The following is a 22,280-nucleotide window of genomic DNA, read 5'->3' on the forward strand; positions in this document are numbered from 1 at the left end:
TAGAGTTCAGAGATTTATTTTTTTAATAATATTTCTCAGAAACCTGGCACTTTACATCTTCATGGCACTGAATATACAATGATTATTCCTCACAACATCCCTGTGAGGTAGGCATTAGATTGCAGATACTAACTGACATGTGGACAGAGGCAGAGAAGTATGTAATCAATCCTGCACAATTAAGTTAATGAATTTCAACTCATAAACATGGAGAGGCCCTTGGTGACGACCAAAAACATAAGCGGGGTGGAGCTGATTGAATATCAGCTATATTCTTTTATTCTAGTCAACTAATAATGCTCAGAGTCCAACTCTGTTGCTTCCCCATACTCCCCTGCAAAAAACACACCTTTGTTCAACAAGATACACATGCAGAGAGTTGCTACAAAGTGAGATCTGTAATAGAAATAGGGGAAAAAAACCCTTAAATTTAGCCTACACTTGACTAAAACCATGAGAGAAGTTTGCCTGTCCAGTCAAATAGAATAGTTTCAACTTCAGTCCTTTTATGACATCTCTGAGACAGCATTTCAGCCTTCAGCCAAGAATAAGTATTTGCTTGACCTAAGAAAATCTATGGGAAAAAAGTTTGGTAGACTGTGATCACTGTCTCAGAAATTATGCTTATTTTAGTTAAATTGTTCTACTGAAGTCTGAAGGATTCCTGGATAGGAGGAGGAATTGTTGGGCTTAACTGTAACTTTGCATGTATTGAAAAAGCCCCTCAAGTAAACATCTCTTTCAGAATATTTTTGTTCCAAAAATGGAATAGAGCAGTTTTGTAAACTTTAACATAACAACACTCCCCCCCTAGTTTTTAATATACAATTATTGATTAATTTCATCTAATAACTTTCTACTGTAAATCAGCTTTAGGAAACAAACTATATTTGTGTGGCTACTATGATTAACTCATCTTCCTAAAGCTTTCAATTGAGATTTATGAAAAGATACACCGTCCAAGAAAGATTCATAGTCTCAACCTGTAAACTATCACAGCTCACCTGCAGTCAGTGTAGCCATTATAATCCATTCAGATCGAGTAGCTAGTCCATTGATTCCTTCATGTACAGTATCCGTGATAATGGTCGGTCTCCAAGTTGAGAGATGAGCACGATTGAAGAGGCCTGGGTCCACATACTCTGAAAACCAAAACACGTTGCCTTTCCCAGCAGAGGAATCTTCCTTCTCATTTAATGGAAGATTCAGTCTAATGGCATAATGGCTGTGCAGTATGATGGAAGAAGAATAAAGTAGTGGCTTTTGGAAGAAACAATCTTCATTTGGGGGGAGAAGAGGGAAGAGTAATTGTCAACACTAGTACCAATGGACACACGAACTTCTGAGATTCACCTTTCCTTCTGTAAATTGAAATTTTGTCACAATCCCTCCCTCCCCGGGGAACTTTAATCTCGGTGAATACATAGAATTTTTAAATCCACAGAGCAATTGTAGTCTCCAGACAAGGAGGAAAATAAAAGAACAAACAAAAAAAGCTCAGAAGTGCACTTCGTATATCCTGCCTCAGAAAGGGTTAAAGTGCTAAGTTTGATATATCCCAAAATTAAGCATCTCTCCTAGTCCTTTATCTTTTTAAATGAAACTTTATCTTTGGTTTCTTGTATCTTCTCTGTAATTTTATCCTTTGTTTCCTCCATCTTCTCTGTAATTTTATCCTTTGTTTCCTCCATCTTCTCTGTAATTTTATCCTTTGTTTCCTCCATTCTATCTTGCAGATATTCCTTTACCGGTGGTGGTGTGGACATGTAGCCATTCTTACGTAGATATTTAACAGTGATGGATGTTCCTCCCAAAGTCACAGTGTATCTGGCAGGAGTTGCAATCTTGAAGAAACCAAAGAACACAACATATCAATAAAACCGGACAATATTATCTAGCAAAAGATATCTTCAGTATTGAGAATTTATTTTGATCAGTGTCAGATACTATAAAGATCTCTTATTTATAAGGAAATAAGCCAATTTACAGTGCATCCCCCCCAAATTCATCTCTTTTCCTTAAAGTACCCTTCTGACAAAACCAGCACAGGTCTTAGACTTTCATTTTTTAAAAAAAAAACCACCGCCCTGTGCAGGTTGTGGGATGAGCATTAAGCATCTCAGAATGCAATTCAGAACAGACAGTATGTGAACTCTGAGCCATATAAGCAAAGAGGAAATACTGACAACAAGATATGCTTTAAATTCTAAAATTCAAAAGAGTATAGGCATCTTTCGGTCCAAAACTAGGATCTGCACATAGAAAACTAGAGCTAACCGAGACCTTAAGAGATCAGCTAATCCCAGACACATAGACTAACCAGTTCTTTCAGAACTTCAAAGATAAAGCCTGCACAGTCTTCTCTTTTCAACCTATTTTAGTGCTTCCATATCTTGAAAGGTTCACTTTCAAGACACTTGAACACTATCCTATCTCCCAGCTATAATAAAATCTTTATATTTAACCACTTTTATTTATTGGTCTCTTTCAGGCATAGCAATAATTGGCAAGAGTAGCAATTTCACTTTGTCTGGGAAAATAATCCCTTTAAATAACAGAGAAGCAGCACATCACATTTGGAAACAAAACAGATAAGTGGCATTCAAAGCAAATACAGTACTTCGCTTTTGCACGGTCTGGCATGTTTCAAATTTCCCCAACATGGGCTGTGCATGTATAATGACATGATGGAGAATCAAGACAGGAAGACAAAGTAGTGAATCCTCTAGGATAAAAATAACTGTACTTTTATCTGGAAACCATGAGGTGTTTAGACTTTATCTCTTTATCCCTCTTAATTATGTCAGGGATACAGAGGAATAACTTAATTGTAATTAAATCTCTGAGGGCGGAGAACAGTTCTGCAGCAAACAAAGAAGTTATTTTAGAAATACAGATAGACTCCTTAAAGGAACACAGAGCCCGTATCAACTTGCATGTGGCTATTTTTACCACAAAAATGAGTCCTCAAGCATGTGTAACTATCAACGAGAGAAAACAGTGTTAATTCTCTCTGCTGTAAACAAATAAACCCTGTTTAGTTCACCAGGCAAGGTTTAGAGCTTATTTACAAACTATAATGATACTTACTTTATACAATGCATATGCAGTTAGTGCATTTCCACTCTGGGAATTCTTCAGGATGTTTACTATGCTGTCCGGTAGGCCAATCAACTCCAGGAATGGAACAACATTCACTCCTCTATAAAAGAGAAAAAAATTGGCAACCTGAATTGGAATTTGAAACCCAAACAGTGATTTACAGTATCATTTCCATTCTTTAGCTCTATGATACAAACTCTGTAATTTGATAGCAAAGTATTTTTTCATCTAAGCAAAATACAGGATTTCTATTTATAGGCAAATCAATGTTCTTTTCAGCATTCCAAGAGGTGACCCATTCATATTATCCCTGTTGTGCTGAGTAGCTACTAACTTGTGTTCCAGTTCATTATGTTTGGAGGCAAGTAGATATAATGGTGGTAAGACATCTACACAGGTTCTGGCTGTGCCAGTTTAACCTCACGTTCTGATCTGCCTAAAACTTGTTGTTTTTCTTTTTAAAATTTCAGAATAATCTGCAGGATGCCCAGAAACACAGAATCCACACACTTCAGTGTCCTGCATTCACTTTTAAATATATCAGACAAAAAGGATCAACGTGTTAAATGTTGAAAGACTTCAGGGGTGTTGTGTCCATTTGTTCTACCTTACCAATATAAGGTGCCAACATGGGTGGAGGGAACTCCTATCACAATTTCTTTCTATTTGAAAAGCAGGGAAGCTAACATCAGCACCAGAGAAAAAAAGACAGCCCATCTTTACATTACAGTAGAACGTTACAGGCAGTGATAGAAGACCTGACTTTCCAATATTTAGAGATGTTGTATTATTAGTATGATTATCCATTTCTATCTAATATTTTAAGCATTCTTCTGTGCATGCCATCACTTTAGTATCAGGAAAAATAACAGTAATTTATTAACATTTGCTAGAACCTACAATCTGAAGGCCTATCCCCAGAGTAGAATAGACTTAGTAAGATCTGAAAGACAGCATTAACCATGTTATTTCATAAACTATGAAATGAGACTAAAAATTTTTTTAGTCTCCTATCATGAGCAGTCATTCTGACAGTCATTTTTCCACTTCAAGAGGGTGCTGCTCCTGTGGCGTGACAAACTGAAGCTTTGTTATAATTAGTTTCTAGTTAAATATTTCAGTTGTTTTCATCTGTCAAATACCTATGTTAGCAGCTAACTTAAGTGTTTTCAAGAAAAGTAATCTTCACTCAGTCTGAAATGTCTGGAGGTAAGCATCAACCTGAATTCATCCAAAGCAAAATATTTTTATAACTCAAGACCTTTATTGCTCTGACATGAGCTAAATTTAGAATGACATTTGGATATATAGCTCCTACAAAGGGCAATTATGCCAGCTGGTTAGAGTAACTAAAACAAACACTTGTGTGGTAAAACATTCTGATGTCAAAGCCCCATCCTTGCCGCCACAAACTGTCATTGTTTCATGCTTTCTATTATTAAATATACAACACTAGCAATCTGGAGATAAACATTTACTCATAATTAGCAAAACATTTGCAAATAGATTAAACCTCTTTCATCTGAATTAGCAGCTCATAGCTGATATAGTATCTTTTTTTTCTAATAAATGCCATTTTCCAGAACTGTATCTGGTACATACTATATCTTAAAAAACCTAAAATTAGAATATATATTTTTTTTTTTAGCCACACAAATATTTAACTTCCAGTTAAAAAGTCTGGCCTACATTAGCAGTTTGTTCAGTGGAAGGCAGAAAAGACAGGAAACAAATAAAAAAAGGAAAAGATACACATGGCTTGTGAGGAGCTCAGAGCGAGGTGAATGGCATGAAAAGTGCAATGGTGAGGGAGGATTGGGGATGAAGAAGGGCAGGGGGGGAAGTAGTGAAATATTCCTCAAGTCCAACAGCAAGAATCAACAGGTCTGTAAAGCTCTCACCTAGCAATTTGTTATCAGGATTCCAAACCCCTATCTTTACCTTGTGAGATGTTACTAGTAATTTTAATGCTGTTTACATCCATGCATATTTTGGGGAGATGAGCTTTCCTTCAAATGTTAGCAATATATCTGGTACACAGCAATAACCGCATGATAATAGTATGTACGTGACACTTTCATGAATCCAATATACTTTTTATATTGGTCTTATGCTTCAGTTAAAAATGTAGCCTCATTTCCCTATTATGTACAGAGGTACATTTTAACATGTAATAATAATTTGTATGTCCTTTCGCCTGTGAAAGTCGTCCTCGATTCAACAGCAGTATTGGGCACTGCAACAAAAATATCAACTTACTTCATGGCTGCATAGTAAAAGGATCCAAACCAGACAGTGGAAGTCAGAAGATGCACTGGAATCATGACTTTTCCATACTGTTTAAAAGTTTTCTTGAATCTCTGAACAAGACTAATTGATTTGTCTTGTAACGGGTCAGGATCTGAAGAATCTGACTCTACAGGGATCTGCTTGGGTGTTTCAGTGGCTGAAGTCAAAGGAATTCTTTCTTCTGGTACTTTGTGAGGAGCGTTTGCTGGTTGTGATGAAAAAGCACTCTTCTTTGAGGCAAAGTGTGCTGCACCTGCATGAAGACATCGTTTAGGAGGGTCCAGTGTCAAAATCACTTTGCATCCAACATTAGACAACACTGATTGTCCTTTTACGTGCTGAAAGATACCAGTGCGAGGAAAACCCAAACATGTCCCATGCACCAGCTGAGATGCAGTATGTAATAGACTCCGTTGCATTTTGATTAAGTATGGCTGAGGTTTCTATAGAGAGGAAACAAGAAGAAAAGAGTAAATAAATTGCATTTCAATAATCTGATTTCTATTTGCTCCAATGCAACATGAAATTTTCAAATTTTAAATTGCTTTCTATTTTTCTACTTTAAAAGGTTTTCCTTATCTTGCTTTGCAGAAATTGTTATCTTCTAGAATTAAGCAAATAATTTTAGATATCACCTCTTTAGCATTCTGAACTAAAATGGACCCTTCACTTAACACATTCTGCTCCTCACAGCTAAAATGCTCATTCTACTCTCTAAAAACATTTTTAGATGTTTAGTGCTATCTACTGCCTTTATCTGCATAATCTGGCACAGTTATTGAAAAGCTACTCTTGAAATGTCACTCACAGTGGAAACTGATAGTTTGAGTGATACTTTGAGCCTACATAAATGTACTATGAACTCACTGAAGTGCAATTCAAATTAATTTTTGGTGTCAATACATTCTGAGCTTTGGTATAATTTTTCATGTTCTATACTCTTTTGAGCGAAAAGTTAATATAGTAAAAAAACCCAATAATAATTATTATTAATAATAATAAACAACCAATAACAATCAATAATAGTAAATAACTGTAATAGTAACAAACCTAACCATAACAACCTGCCAGTATACATCTGTTAGGAAGGGGGGATGGTACTGTTGAATGTCGTGCATTAACAGCAGCAAAATTGAACTGCAATTTCCAAAATATTACAATGCAAATAATATTTTTAAACTGTAGATAACCCAGTTAACTTTCCGATTTTGAATACTTAACAGTTACTCCTGAAAGTCCAAAAGAACTACTGAGAGATTCCCCACAAGAGAGGAATTTTGTTTGGCATGTATAGACATCAAGAAGTCATTTCTTTCCCCCCCCAAAAATGCATGCTTTGAACCAGTGAATGAAATACTAACTCCTTTCTTTTATACAGGGACTGCAAGTTATAGAACTAATTTTTCTTCCCTCCAAAAAAAGTGCCACTGATTGATTTTATGTAACAAATGCCAGTTAAGTCAGTTATATTACAACTTTCAAATCTTTCTGATGCTTCTACATTTTTAATTAGCATACCAATTCTTGATCCAAACTAGAAATCACTGGATTCTCATTAAACTCGACTGTTGTCTTCATGTCTGCTTCCCCTTCACCTACAGCCTTAGATATGTTTCAACCAGGTGTTTTGACGGTCAATCTGTGTAGGTTGCTGAAAATGATCAATACTTCATAACATAGGCAGAAGTTTAAAATAAAAAAAAAAAAAAAAAAAGCAGCCATACATACCCTTTATTACTTTCCAGATATACCACAAGAAAAGTACGATGGTAAGGTTTATATCTTCAGAAAGTTGCAACTCTTCCACTAGTTCACTACCTTTCAAATATACGTCTTGACCATACCGATGTCTCTGCTAAAGCAGGATAAAAAAGAAGCATTTAGAGAAATAGCAACAACAGCAAACTAATATTATAAAGATTTTTGGTCAGTCTGAAACCTTGCTTTCTGAATAAGTTATTGGTATAAATTCCCCTTTGGATACTGGCACACTAATGGGAGATTTTTTTTTGTGTAACTTAGAAGCTCCTCAATTGTGAATTACTGTTTCCTTCCAAGAGAGACAAGTTTCATAACCCAAATGCATCTGTTGAACATTTCCACCTGTATGTTTCCTAGCTATTTTTATGTTTTTGCTGTGCATGAATTTATTGCAATTACTAGAATTATGATGTTTGATGTGGGGACTAGATTGGAGAAATGGTTTCAAACTCCCTGGGAACCTCTACCTTGCATGTGAAGCACAGATACTTTTGTTGAACTCATACTAAACAGGAGGTACTGCATCAAGAGGGGAAAAAGGAGCTCTTGTTTCTCTATGAGCAAGCAGTTGCTCACTCCTGTTGAGTTATTAACTCAGTGGGAGCCAAGGACTGCTGCTTATTGAGCAGTAAATCAGCTACAGGTACTACCTCTTAACAAGTCAGTCTTCTGTAAGAATTCACTGGACACAGCAACTGCTTGTGGTATCTAGTTTTACAAAAAGCAGAGATTCTTGCTGACTACTCAGATCCAAATGTAATTGCTTTTCAAAACAAGTAGCAAAAACACTCAGCAAAACTCAGTTGTTAAAGATGGCACTCTGTCATATACCAGCGACCTTACTGATTGATAGAAATTATAACAACTGGAAGAAGACAACTACACTGCTTGCCTATTGTGACTTACACTCCTTTCCTGAGGGATAACACTCACCACAGAGGACTGTTTTTCCCTCTCACTAATTGTACACAACACTGAGCATCTGCCCTAAATAGATTTTTCATAATATCCAGCCAGCAGACTCAGCAAAGGATACCTATCCATCCATGGAAATTTGTGAGCTCTTGATTCAGGCTTCTGCTGTTCATCTGTTTTCAGTGGATGGTAACCTACTGAAAAATACCTGTTCCAAAAAAGCTTTGAAAATTGCCACCATATAGCACAGGGAAAACCATGCTCAGCACTGATTTTGATTCATTAATGTTATTAACAGGACTCTGCATTCTAACAGCCAAAGGAGATCATTCCTCTGTACAGAAGCAAGATGAAACTGAACAAGTATTTCTGAATTTTCCCATTCTGTGTAGCATATATATACACTAGCATTTCTCAGAAAACTGTTTCTAGGTTTTGCTGTTCAGCACCTACTGACAGCATAAAAGTAACATGGTAACACACCTCTGATTCATTGCAATGGCTGCTGAACACTGGGGTGTGAAACAGCTTCCAGGGGGTGAGGATTCTCCTTAAGGTGAAGAAGCAATGGCTTGCTACTATGTGTTCAACACGCATCAGTCAGTAGCTAACATAGCTGTGATTAGTAAACGAGTTTCAAGGCCTCTGCTCACACAGTTAGGTGCACTATGTAAGACTTAAATACAGAATGTCACCAATGGTTTTAAAGCAAAGGAACTACCAGGGCCACTGTCAAGACTTGCCATACCCCTGGTTTTGTTTTTATATCCTCTGATAGTCCTGGAATTCTAACTAAAGGGTTTTTCTCCATGGCGCAAGGCCTGGCTGGGAAAAGGGAAAGTCCTCTAACCATCTAGGGTAGATCCTGAAAGGGTCCTGAACCTTCTAAGCACAGATGATAGCTTTTATTTATAGGTTTTAGCTAATATTATGTGAAACAGCTTACTTTTTGTTTCTCCACTTTAAAGAAAGCTTTTTGCTAGATGATTGATATATAAGAAAAGGCTTAGATACAATAGTGCTTATATTTGAGAGAATAAAAAAAAAAACAGGTTTTTCAAAACAAGGTTGGAATTCTCCTAGTGATCCTACTGTGTTTCATAGGTACATGATTTAGTTTACTTATCTAAATGAACAAAGCAGAGACTTTTGAAGTGTAAGTTGAGGATTACACTAATATCCAGCAGCACTACAAGCATAAACGAGGGAAATACTATAATGGTTACAGCAGGATGTAGGGAAGGCAAATGAATAACAGATTAAAATAGCATACACTTTGTAAATTGATTTTAAATAAATGAATATTGTTAAAGGGGTGATGGGTGAAGCTGCTCAGTTGTAATTTTTTAATTACTTGGCTCAACATTACAAACAAATCTTAAACAGGACAGACAACTCAAAGCACACAACAAATGTGGTTGGAGGTCCAAAGAAATACAAAACTGTAGTTGTTTTGTCCCTCTAAAACATGAGATGAATACAGCGAAATCTGCCCTTTAAGATGCAACCAGCAAAAGGAAGTTCCTAGTATCCTGTGCACTCAACAGGCAGAGGGAAAAAGCGTGTCAGCCTGTGGATTTGAGACACAATTTTACTCTCTAAGTATAATACTTAAAGAAATTGTTGGAGCCATGTAAGCTATACAATTGACTCTGTAATTTAATATCACTCAGATTCTAAGGGAGGGTGTGTGTGTGTGTGTGTGGTGGGCAGGTGGTGTCTTAAAGCATCTTAGGTTTCTACATCAGCTTTCTCTTAAAAATGCCACAATGGGAAAAAAAAAAGATGTCTAAGGACAAATATAGCTGTTCTCTGCTGTAAGAATCCCATGTGGTCAGTGACTGAATAGATGCTATTAGGACAAACTATGAAATAATATACAAACACTTCTGGGATAAGGTCTCCTCTTCAGTGCTGTCATATTCTGTCTGTTTAGTAGTCTCTCCAGCTGGCTGTAAACTGAGCTGAAGGGATCTTGGCTGTTCAGGACATACTCCTGGTCAAATATCCATTTAGTTCCTGAAGGCACGTCTGTCTCATGACAAGCTATTAACAAGCCCTCTGATGTAAAGGGAGTGCTCTAGTGGCATCTTGAGGAAAAGTACAGATCAACTTCTGATTACAGTGCTAGAGGTTTTGTTTAGCAAACTTTTGTACTTCTGTTATAATTGAGAGATCAGCTTTGGCATAAACCCGATGTACTGCAGGAGTACCCTATCTCTTGCATTTCTCTGCTAAATCTTTGCCATCCAGTGGTTACTAGGAAGTAGAGATTAGAATTTCTTTTGTTCTCAAGGACAACAAAAGTTCAGGATCTTTTAATGTTACAGAGTTGGTCTATATGGCTACCACAAATTCATGGTGTTGGATGTGTACTAACATTTTATGCAAAAAAAGAAACAGGAGATCATTGGAAAACAAAAGTAACGAGCCAGGAGAATACAGGTACAGAAAAGGCTGCTGTGGGTATCTGCTGCTGGAAAGAGAAATCATGACAGAGATGCTCTCAGATGAAACTGTCATGGGGGTAATTTGTACAAAAACAGTTACCCTGTTACAGTTATGTTTCTCTAAGCTACTAGATAAATTAAAATACAAGAAATGGGGTGGATATAAGACAGCAAAAACTTCAATTTAAGTCCTTTTACAAAACACGTCAGGAAGCCTTGGACGGAACTGCAGGTATAGTATATGTAGACTACACTATTTTCTTAGTTCTACCAGAAACACTCTGGATAAAATACGTAAATAAGGATGAATTTAAAGCAATTTTACTTGTTCTGTTACTGTTTTAAAAAAGAACATTATACCATCGGAGAGTTCCCAAAGAAAATCCATGAGCTTTTTCCACTTCCAAGGCACTTTGCTATGAAACCAGAGAATTCATTTACATTCTTGCCATTTTTAGCGTAAAATCAAGAAAACTTTTAGGACCGTGTATTGTATATACAGAAGAATTTTGAAAGAACACAAACCAAGTTTTCAGAAGTCCTTTCCCGCTCACCTTTCAGATTGCATAAAAGCAAATGTACAGAGATCTCATCCAAACAGTTCACTTCAATAAAAAATCCCACTGTATTGCTTACAGTCTTACTAAATATAATTAAAAAAAAAAAAAAATCAAAACTTGCTTTGAGATTTAAATTGCTCTTTTCAGTAACTTATTGACAATATATATATATACACACACTTATTTTTTAAAAAAAGAAAAGTGTCTTGCCCAGATAACAAACCAAAATAAGAAAACCACAACTGAACAGAATATGTATATGGGTTGCCCAAAAAGCTGGAAACACATTTTAAAATCATTGTAATAATTGTGCAATACATACAAAGCTTCATTGTTTTTCCTAAACTCAATGTAAAAATATAACTATAAACCTCTTAGCAACTGCAATGGTTCAGCATAGCATGCAGTCACTATCCATGGATGGGAAAATGCCAGTGTATAGGGACTTTTTATTCTTTGTGTTGGTACTTTTAGAGTGCATGAATGAGTATGTAGAATTTGTATTTTGACCTTTACTACCTTTACAGTGCCCCTGTTACAACCTGTTATTCATTCTAAACTGAGAAACTTGGTTATAATTTGAAGTTTGGGCATCACTGCCTAATCTCGTCTATCACTTAGGGCTGTCTAAAAGTATATAGCACCACATTTTAGGTTAAAGGGAGTAAAGCAAAATAAGTCATGGTGAAATTTATTAAAATCTTGTTAAAAAATCATCATGTTAAAACAAATGAAAGAGTAAAATCTTGTAGACAAATTACCGTAAAACATTAGTGCCATCCCACCTCCATCATGTCTAACCTCTACAATATCTTCACTTAGTAAATGCTATAATTTAAAAATTGATCATATTACTGTGGTTCAATATTCATGTAAGTGGACATAAGCCAACAGCTTTTTTTACTCTTATTTTATCTAACTACTCTTGTTCATGCTAAAACAAACTTAGTGAAGTCAAGAAAATAGAATAAACCCTCACAGGGTCCTTACAGACACAGCAATCTTCACTACTACAATTTTCTTATACTTAAGTATTAGAAAGCACAACAAAAAGTAGCCTTAGGAAGAAATAAGTTCTTGTAGATGTTTATAACGTCTGAACATTGGATTTGAAAGGCAAATAAAGCAGAATAACCTAATGCAATACCTGTATGTTGAGTTATAGATCTGGAATGCTACACAGGAGGCTTAACAGCTGATCTGCATCCAATTGATATGACAGTAATATCCCCATTTTCTTCTACGTTGGAAAGCATCAGATCGTAAGCTTGCACACAGTTAAGAATTATATAGAAGTGTGGATGTTCTCTCTCTAATTCTTCTAAAAGAATGTATCACAATCATTTGTAGTGCTTTCTGCTCTTCAGAACTATGTTTTTAATAACTGGTGCTAATCTATCTTTTAACTCTGTTTTCCTGCTTTGCAGTACTGAACAGCTACGCTGGATTCCTTCATTCAGAAGTTTCATTCTGCCCTCTACTGAATGTTTACATTAAGTACACTCCTTATACTAATACTACAAAAGGTCTCTGATCTCCACGATTCCTTCCAGCAAGTGTAAACTTGCTGGATCATCTTCTGTTTTGGTTCCAGATCCCCCCAAAGTAATATGCACATGTCAAGGGAAGGGGAATAACACCTGCCTTTTGAAGTGCTATCTTATTTGGGGTTTTGTCCATTTGTCACTCTATAGACACATCTGCAATAAGCAAGTTTGAGAAGTTATGCTTTTAGACATTAACTAAGCTTAAAAATAGGCATATACATCTACGTTAAAAAGGTTAAAAAGCCCTTTGTTAGTTCAAAGCAGGGATTGTACTCATCTGCTTATTATTTTGCCCTTCTGCACATTACCTTTCACTTTAAGCTAATCAAAATAAGATCTAATTTGCTCTCATTTCCACTCTCAGGTAGCAACTTTCCCAAGCAACCCCTAATAGCCTCTTTCATCCTTGTATCTGCCAACGCATCGTTAGTTTATTCCTCTCAAAACACTTCTGTTTTTCTGTCAGAGGGTTTTCAGCTAGAGTGCCATTAACAGAGGTGTGGCTGGTGTGAGTGTGTGTGTGTGTGGTGGTGCAGATAAAGAAGTGGGAAGTTTCTGCTAAATAACTGAAAGGGGCTGCAAAAGGTAATTCACATAAGCAAGCCTCATGTCAGCAGTTTCTTGCATATGGCTTTGAAGTCATGCAGAAAAAGACCCACAACTGGTGAGGAGTTGGACGCTAAAACACTAATAAATACATAGATCAGTTTTCTACACTTCACCAAAATATTTTTTCAGAATCTCTTAGGATCTCCCCTCTTGACAGTTCGTTGAACTTTATTTGGCAGATTCCTCACCTCTTTCAACTTTCACTGAGCATCTCAAGAGTTCTGATTCTACACTTTAACACATGCTGGAAGGCATCAGAAATGTAACTATTAGTTCTATATTCAGGGTTCACATATTTCTTTTCTGAAGTTCTGCCAACTCTCTTTAGAGTTCAGAGCTGCTGTGAACATCTCTTTTCACTAACAGAACAATCAATAACAGTCAATAGGTTGCAGACAAAAATGGAACTCCAGCTTGTTCAAGACTTCCCGCTATTCACAATTTGGATTCTAGTAGCCAAGCCCATTTTTTAATTCGTAGTCTTTCTGGTCACTCAGGACTTCACTGACATATAAAATTTAGATTATAATATTTAATTTAAACAGCTCTTGGAGTTTTAATCAAATATTTATTCCTGAAAGGTCTAATGAAACAACGGGAGACATGCTGCAGATACTGTGACTTTCACTAAAACAAATAGTGCTAACCCAAATAAAGTTCAGCCTGTTTGAACATACCATAGAATAAGAGCTTAGGTATTCAAATACTTTCTCTTTACTACTTGTAAAAGGCATTTATTAGGAATTCATTTAAACTTAGATCTTAGCATCAACTATGCACAGCCTTCTGCCTCATCTTGCATTGTGACTACCAAAACAGTTTCTTTTCTGGTCTTGACAAATGCCATTTTTGCCACCTTGGATCTTCGCAGGTCTTGTCTCATTGTTCTGTGTCTCTGGCTTCCATAACCCAATCGTAATCAACAGTACTGGCTGTAATAATGTTTTAAATGAAAATTACATTATGTAACAATTTTACAAAACACTTAAACAACAACCCCTACCAAGTAACTAATCTTTTACGTGTCAAATGTGCCCAAAGTGCTTCTAAGACTTTCAAAAACATGCTCAGGGAAAAACTCTGAAGCCTTACAATTAGGAGCAAAGTATGAATAAATGTAAACCGGCCCCAAACTGAAAAAAAACCCAAACCAAAACAAAAACAAACCCACAGCTTCAATAAGAACAGAATTCACAGTGGAAGCATTAGGTTCATGATTTTTTTCCCTTTACTCTCTCGCTACATTTATTTCACATTTTCAAACACTGAAAAGCTGTCATTTTTCCCAGCAAAAAATACAGAACGTTCATCTTTCAGCAGAATTAGTGTTGGCAGACATTCACTTCCAGTATAAATCTTTTCTAAATATTCAAAGTAAGTGTTGAATTCTCTGTTGTGAATTCAAACTTGTCCATATGGGGAAATATGTGTAGTATCAATCAGAATATCTTGAAAAATTATGTGTGAAGAGGCTGATCATAACATTTACAGAACACACACATGCTGAAAACCACACTCTTCATCTAATTTTTAGTAAATGCTATTCCCCACATCTCTACAAATGAATGTGAACTATTCTGATGAAAGAAGTATTATTTTTATTAAGGTCTTGATATCCAAGTGGATAAATTTTCTTGCCCACTGTTCAGTTTACTGCCTTACACAGCATCTTTTGCATAGAGGACATGATTGCTAACATCGTCAGCCATGCAAACAACAACATGACACCATCTACATGTTTTTGAAAAAGCATCAGTCACACAGAGCTGTGTCTTTATATACCAGAAGGAACTCTGATGGGACTTCAGTAATAGGACCCTAATAACGCTCCCGCTCAACCTGAGGTAGCAGATTTACTACATTGCTGTATTCAGGCTGAGAAATGAATCCTGTGACTGCAACATTTGGAAGCACACTGCATTCTATGAGATGTGAGCAACAAAGCCCAAGGCTTGTGTTTCATCACAGAAGCATCCTTCTGTCAGAAAGTGATGTCCTATGGTCTGAGACAGCAGGAAGCAAAAGATGCCATCTAATTTTAACATCAGCAAAATCACCTTTTAAATCTACAAAATATTAAGAGCAAATAGTTAACTGACTGGGACACGTGGGGGCTAAGCAATACCATTATTACAGTTAAAAGATAAGTGCCCTCATGTTCTACTCAAGTCTTCTCACCAGTCTTTTGGAAGAGACTTCTAGAACTCCTGTAAATCCACTCACATATTTTTATTTAGAACCAACAAAATCCATCCCTTTGAAAAAACTACTGCTGTGCTTTATAATTTCTTCATGAGCACCTGACTGGATTGACTCCCATTCCCTTTCCTCATCCCACTCCGTAAGGACAGAATACACAAATTCTAGAGATCTGCAGGGGATCATCTGCTAAAACGCTCTACAAAGCCACAATCCCAGCCACACAACTTCTTGTTTTGGTTATAGAAGAACTGTAGCACATGGTCAAGGTCAGTTTCTGGACAAGATCAAATAGTAGATCCATGGAATTAAAATTTACAGCCCAGCTAAGCGGCACTTTCATTTTTTGATGTGCACAGAGTAAGACCTAGTTTTACCATTCAAACATCTTTGTTTAGAAGGAACAGTGTCGTGTCTAGAAACAGAACAAAAAACTTTAATTTTTTGCTGAATCATACAATGAGTAGCCAGTTTGAAGAAGATGTGGGGAGAATGGAGTGATGGAAGGTGCTGTGGTAGAAAGGATTGGAGCTGTTCAGAGGAAACACCAGGTTCATGATAACATAGATCATTACCATTTGTGCTGCAGAAGTCTAGAAACCAACACAGGTAAAGCCCTATTGTATAATGCCAGTGCCTTAAAGGAGAAAGTGCCTTGACTGCTTACTTACTAAGACAGATAAAAAATGGGAGGACTAACATAACTAGGTACACCAATCTGGCGTAGTAGCACCTGGTCAAACCGTAGTTCCATAGTTTTTCCACAGTTTGAAGCAATAAATTCTTGACTTATTGTGAACAAAGTCTGTTGGACTTAACACACCTGCACTGGTACCTTCAAGATCAATTGAACTTAGGAAGTTATCATCACAATAGATCATAAGGATTTTTTAACTAACTAATAACTTTCTACTCTTACTATTATTTTCTTATAATGACAGCAACTTGAAGAATAAATAATCTGTGGTTCTTAGAGGTTAAAATTAAAAATTAATAAAGAGTCCTGTAACTTGAACAGTAGTCAGCTTCAACTATATGGGTTCACAGTCTATCAACACCAACAAGAACTATGTTGGATCTTTCTCCTAATCTGCAAAACTAATCAACTGCAAGGAATGTTATGGTTTCAATTAGCAGTTTCACATTTTAAAAATCAGTGCTCTTACTGCTTTTGTCATTGAATTTGTTGTGGCTTTATCTTCAAGACCAGTCAGAACACCTCACAGATCCAGAAGCTTGTCAAGATGAAAACTGAGGGCTGTCATCTGAGATAAGGGGACATCAAGAACTCCCTGTCTTGCAAAAACAGACTTCAGTTTCTTAGTGATATCTATAAGTATACACAGAGAGCTAGGTCAGTTGATCTGCAGAAGAGGTCATCTGCAACAGGAGAATTACACGGACCATTTTAAAAACCAAAAACAGATCAAACTTCTTATCAGCTGCTATAGTCTGTGAGGTAGACCTGCAGACAGTTATGCTAAACAATTCTTTACCTTCCTATAGTCCTTACATACTCTCTTTGCCTCCTCAGTTTTTGTCAAGTGCAAGCTACCTGATGTCCACCTACCTAAATCATCAATTATTTTTTTTTACCTCCCCGAAGGAAGTGCTTCTCAAGCAGCTAGTGCAATTCAATAATGCTGCCACAGAGGCCAGTCATACCCCTTTTACCTCAAACAGCCCTTGAGCAGAAAAGGAGACAAACACCTGCTGTCAACCCCATAGGAGGATATGAATGGTCGGGACACATTATCCCCTGTACATGCATTTCCCACACAGAAGCAGGTGCAAATCACATAAGCTAGCAGCACAGGCAGCAAGACACGTTCTAAATGTGTCCTGTTCCCCATCTCTCTCTAAAGCAGCAAAACTCTGGCAAATCATTTTACATTTATACTTGTAACAGCAATAGCATCTTGGCGTTTAGGTAAATTGAGAAACATGGTCAAGTTTAAGAATTAGTTTTGGTAAGGAATTCTAGGCCACTTCATGTATTACTTTCCAAGTTAACGTTGTCTCTTTTGGTCCAGCTTGTAGAAGGCATTTCATTAACAGACATAAATGAGGCTGAACATGCAGTTTATGATACCTGACATTTGATTTAACAGCATTAACAAAAATTCTTACGACTTCTCAGTCTGGATAACTCACCACGGTCAGTTATCAGAAGCTGATTACTAATGAGAACCGTAACGCTATGCAACTTTGCCAAGAGGGTTGTGTTTCACTCAGCCAGCCGCTTCCTCCTATGGATTCAGAGACCCCCAAAGCTAGAAATGTCAGAGAAAAATGTGCTGAAATCTCAAGATGAGCAAGAAAACATAGTTTCACTAGCAAACAGATAAGAGGAGCAAAAGTCCTATTTCTCAGTTTTGAGATTCTCCTATTGAGGGAAGCCAGCCCTCTGCTCGTATTTGTCACATGCCACAAGCGAGACACCAAACCCCGTGCGAAACATTTATTCTACTAGAAGAAATGTGTGCAGCCGCTTTAAGGAGTCTAAAAAGCCAAGACATGCGCAGAATCAGTCGTCCCGGGAGAGAAACACCCTAAGGAGCATAACCTAGCTACGGCCCTTTAACGACTACAACTGTCAGAGACTCGCGGCCGACATTTTTCACGCCAGACAGAACGGCCCCAGAGTTTGCAAAAGCGAAAGCAGCCCAGCGGGAGGCACGGCGCTCCGAGCAGGCAGGCATTCCTTCCGCCTCGGCGCCTCCGAGCGGACTGTCCTCCCCGGCCACCGGCGGCCGCAGGTCTGTCACCCCAACCCCCCAGGACTGCGCGGGGGGTCCCGTGCGCGGCGGGGGAACCTGCCCGACGACCGCAGGTCCTGCCGCTCCCCACCGGCCCCGCTCCGGGAGGCGCCCGCGCCCGCCTTCGCCCGCTCCCGGCTGGCAGCCCCTCTCCCTCGGCCCCACCGAGCGGGTACCTTGTGGCCGAGCCACCGTTCCTCCCCTCACGGGCCCCGAGCCATGGAGACGCGCCGGGCGGCGGCTGACCAACGGCTGCTCCCGCGCGCGCCGTTCCCGGCACCTCCCCCTACCCGCCCCGCGCGCGCGGCCAGGCAACGTGCGGCAGCTCCCGTCCCCACCATCACCTTGAGGCCGGGCGGGGCGATGGCGCATGCGCGCATCGTTACCCCCGTCGCGCAGCTTTCTGGGGCTCGTAGTCCTCCCCTCCTGCTGGGCCGCGCAGTCCCGTCACGCTTTCTGCGCCGCGCCGCCTTCCCTTCCCGCCCCCCAGCCGTGACACCGCCGTTCCTGCCGGCGCGCTGCGGTGGCGTCACTTCCGCAAACAAGATGGCGGAGCACTAGGCCGGGTGAGTGCCGCTCGCCCTCCCGGGCGGGCGACGTGGGGTACGTGGGGCGAGGCGAGGCGAGGCGAGGCGGGAGGTGTGGGGTGAGTCCCCGGCCCCACGGACAGCCTGGGCAGGGAGGGGGGGAAGCGAGGCGGGGCCGTCGGCCGTGGGCTGCGGCCGTGCCGGGGCCTCTGGGTGGCGGCGCGGCGGCGCGCGCTTTTTCCGTTGCTGCCGGCGTTGGGGCGCGCGCCCCTCCGTCTGCGCAGCCCTCCCGTGTCGCAGCTGAACCTGCGGGGCCGCGGCCTCCGCCGTGTCTTTGCGCGTCCCGACCTGCTCCCCTGGCGCCTCGCGTTCCCCAGCTTTTCTGCCGGAGGAAGAGCTGCCCTTTCTCCTGGGCGCTTCCTTGCCGTCAGTGGTTACGAAATCCTGATCGCTTCTAAGTTTAGGTCTTAAAAGCACCTGGCAAACTGCTTGGATCAGCCGGGTGAAAATAAAGGGTGAGCCTCTTTGGAAGTGTGAGTTAGATGCTGTACTGTAGTGGAAAAGCTACTTCTGTAAGTTATACTTAGGGGCCATCAGTTTTGAGGAAAGCTGTTCTGGGGTCTCTGCATAGTGGTCGGCTTAACGTGTCCTGGCCCTCATTAGGAGGTTTAAGCCTGGGTACAGTGGCGTGTGTGTTTCTTGTTAGACTGAAATGGGCCACTGTTTCAGAAGAAGGGTTGCCAAGTTATCCTCTCCTATGCCTTATTAAAAAGTAGGCACCTGCTTCGTGATGATGGTGTAAAGAAGGCTGAGATGGGCTAGAGACTAAATGAGCTTTGTAGTCAGGCAGACTGGGTAGATATTTGTGGAGATACAGAAATGCAGTTACAGCTGAAGATTCCTAGTATTACTGAAGTTTGAGGCATAGAGGACATTCTCAGCAAACTTGAAAATCCACAACTGATACAAAAGCTTGCTCTTAAAAACAACCTTGATTTTTTTGTTTGAGGACATCCATTTGAAAGCATACCAGATTAAATAATGAATTTACTAATTTGAGGGACTAATTTGTATTTCTAAACATGAAGTGATTTGCAGGTTACTTTTTATGGGGAGGGGAAAAGGGAGATTAGGGGCTCAAAGCCAATAAATATTGCAGTTGAATTGGTAAAGATAGCTAAGAAAGACTAAACATGAAGAGTAAAAATTTATCTTAGTTTAGTCTTATTATAATGAGAGAATTTTGAAATTCTGCATATTTTATTGTGCTATCTTTATTAACTAACTAAGCAAGTTTGAAGTTTATGTATTGTCTAGGGAAAAGGCATGTTATTTTTTTTATAATGCAAATATTACGATTGAAAGTCATGATCATAACCATAAGTGAAATTCAACACTGAAAATAGTTGGTGGGGTTTTTTTCCCTCTGTAGATTTCCATTCTGATCAATGTACAAGGAGACTAACCTGTCAAAAATGGCTGATTTAACCAAGGCGGAAGAACAGGAAGTAGAGAAGAGTTTGGATGGAGAAGTGGAGAAAACACCTCGTACTTTAGAGGCAGATTCGGGTATTGGTTGGGAAGACAATAGTTCAACTTCAGGTACAGTGCACTCCACTGAAAATGAAAAAGAAGTTGATAGTGGCAGTCAGGACAGCAGAGCAAAAAAGAAGACTTTAGAGCCTGAAGATGAACCTCCTAAGAAATTAGTGAGTATCATCCATTTTGACGTATGTTCAAATCCTTGTTTCAAAGCCTTAGCTCAGGAAAAGTTTGAAAACGTTTGTACTAAATGCGAACACCAATGTGAAACACCAAATGTCAAAGTCTGTTGTTAGCTTCCTAGCAAAATAACAGGTCCATAAGTTATGTTGGGCTTAACAGAAGAGAAAGAGGGCCAGTAATTACAATGTTAAGAAAAATTCTCAGCACATGCTTAGTCTAATTCTAAGACTTGTTCCATCATTGATGTTGTAGCATAGGGTTTACTGGCATTAGTCCAAGTCCTGTATCTTGAATTCGTATGTTTTGTATGTTGTTACCCTGTTTGTTAGTATAGTTATCTGTACATGGGAGGTTTTTCCGTAAGATAAAAAACACTATAAACTGCATCATCTGTGATATAATTTCAGTTTGATTTGTTGGCAAAGTGAAGTACTGAAAGGTTTACTGATATTTTTTTTTTTTTAATGACTACAAGAGTAGCAGAAAATATTTGTCCTTTTTACTGGGAGGGTGAAAAGGGTAATGCTTTATATGACACTGTCCTTTATTATGTATCTGCTTGTAGAAACTGATGCTGTAATATCAAGTTTAATTTTGACCTGTTAGGACATTTAAGTATAATTTGAAAATGTCTTTGACCCAGTGTTTGGTTTCTCTCCAAATTTTTTTGAGGACGCTAATTTATGGCTAAGTAATCTGGTAAAATAAAGGGTGCCCTTTCTTGTGGTAGAAACATTATTAACCCTTTAATCTCTTCAGTAAGGTAGTTCTGGGATAAGGTTTAGATGAATAAGAAATACATTGGTTTTGTGTAGCCTAAGGGTGTAGAGAGGTGACTGCATTGAGCGCAGCTGCCAGCATCTAGATGTTACTGCTGATGACTGTTTGCAACTGTGCTTGCAGCAGCTGGGATGTGTTAATGGTTTGTATGAATACATCACCCACACTTGTCAAAGTCAGCTGTTCTAGCTTACGTCACCCTCAGTGTCCATTCAGGGAGCCATCTGTCCTTACCTTAAAAAAGAGTAAAAATGGTCAAAATATTTGTTAGTATCAGTCAGCTGAGTGTGGTAATAAACAGATGATGGGGTCATAGAGATTCCAGACAAGCATGTCTGTGTTCATTCTGAATGTTACCAAAATTATATGAAACACTGAAGAATTCATGTAGTATATTATAGTCAGTCAAACCATCTTTTCTCTTGAGGAACTGCTATTTGAGTAAGTGTTGGAGAATGGCTCAGAGGCAAGGGTCCTGAGCCCACCGAGCAATTGTACGATCAGAGCCTGTTCTAGGGGCTGATGCTGCCTCGCTGATGCTGGGCCTCACTAGGGTTTGCCTGCAGCTGCTCGCAGCTGCTGATACATGAAGATTGTCAAGGACGCTTTGGCCTTGTGTACCGTGGTGTGTCGAAAACAGGCTAAGGGGAATTGGGAATAGTGGTCTGAGAAACCCAGTGTTATGGTAACGGTGGTCTGAGAAACATTGTGTTATGGTACTGTTGTGTATCGAAAACAAGTCAAGAGGAATCAGAAATAGTAACATGAGAAACTTAGTGTTATGAGAAGCTTGTGCTGTAAGCTAACTGCAAGTAGGTGGACCGTGCGAATACGACCTTTAGAGCTTAAGCCAATCAGCTAGTGACTAGTAGGCATAATAATTATCATTGTCTGTATAAATGTATGTACCCTGGACCAATAAACACACACGTGGATTGATGCTCTATCTTCCACGTTGAACCCGTCTCGGCGTGTTGTTCGTCTGCGGCTCCGCAAATACGATGTGGGGATGTTGACTTTTGTAGTCAACTGTTGGGAATGTTTTTAATTGCTGTGT

General features: G+C 39.1%; 2 protein-coding genes across 6 annotated transcripts in view; one reads left to right on the forward strand and one right to left on the reverse strand.

Annotated features, from left to right (window-relative positions):
- On the reverse strand, positions 1-18,540 carry FAM210A (family with sequence similarity 210 member A). 3 transcript variants are annotated; one of them, XM_033010639.2, is made up of 6 exons: positions 18,368-18,540; positions 17,587-17,705; positions 7,120-7,246; positions 5,362-5,834; positions 3,091-3,202; positions 1-1,844 (listed from the first exon to the last, which is right to left on the reverse strand). In XM_033010639.2, exons 4-6 carry the CDS (start codon positions 5,808-5,810, stop codon positions 1,578-1,580), a joined length of 828 nt encoding a protein of 275 aa, XP_032866530.1. In that variant the 5' UTR covers positions 5,811-5,834; positions 7,120-7,246; positions 17,587-17,705; positions 18,368-18,540; the 3' UTR covers positions 1-1,577. The 3 variants fall into 3 exon arrangements, with proteins under 3 accessions (XP_032866530.1, XP_032866529.1, XP_042653977.1); XM_033010638.2 differs by lacking the exon at positions 17,587-17,705; XM_042798043.1 differs by lacking the exons at positions 17,587-17,705; positions 18,368-18,540 and adding an exon at positions 16,599-16,737.
- RNMT (RNA guanine-7 methyltransferase) overlaps positions 17,972-22,280 on the forward strand; it is a 21,665-nt gene continuing 17,356 nt past the window's right edge. The window contains exons 1-3 of one of the 3 annotated variants that reach the window (XM_042798040.1): positions 17,973-18,191; positions 18,682-18,757; positions 20,151-20,427. In XM_042798040.1, the coding sequence (XP_042653974.1) occupies positions 20,167-20,427 (261 nt within the window). In that variant the 5' untranslated portion in view covers positions 17,973-18,191; positions 18,682-18,757; positions 20,151-20,166. Of the gene's footprint in view, positions 18,192-18,647; positions 18,758-20,150; positions 20,428-22,280 lie in introns of those variants that run through there. The other 2 variants (XM_033010636.2, XM_042798039.1) reach the window with 2 other exon arrangements.

This window comes from Tyto alba, unplaced genomic scaffold (assembly GCF_018691265.1).
Source record: "Tyto alba isolate M040663 unplaced genomic scaffold, T.alba_DEE_v4.0 Super-Scaffold_27, whole genome shotgun sequence".
NCBI lineage: Eukaryota > Metazoa > Chordata > Aves > Strigiformes > Tytonidae > Tyto > Tyto alba.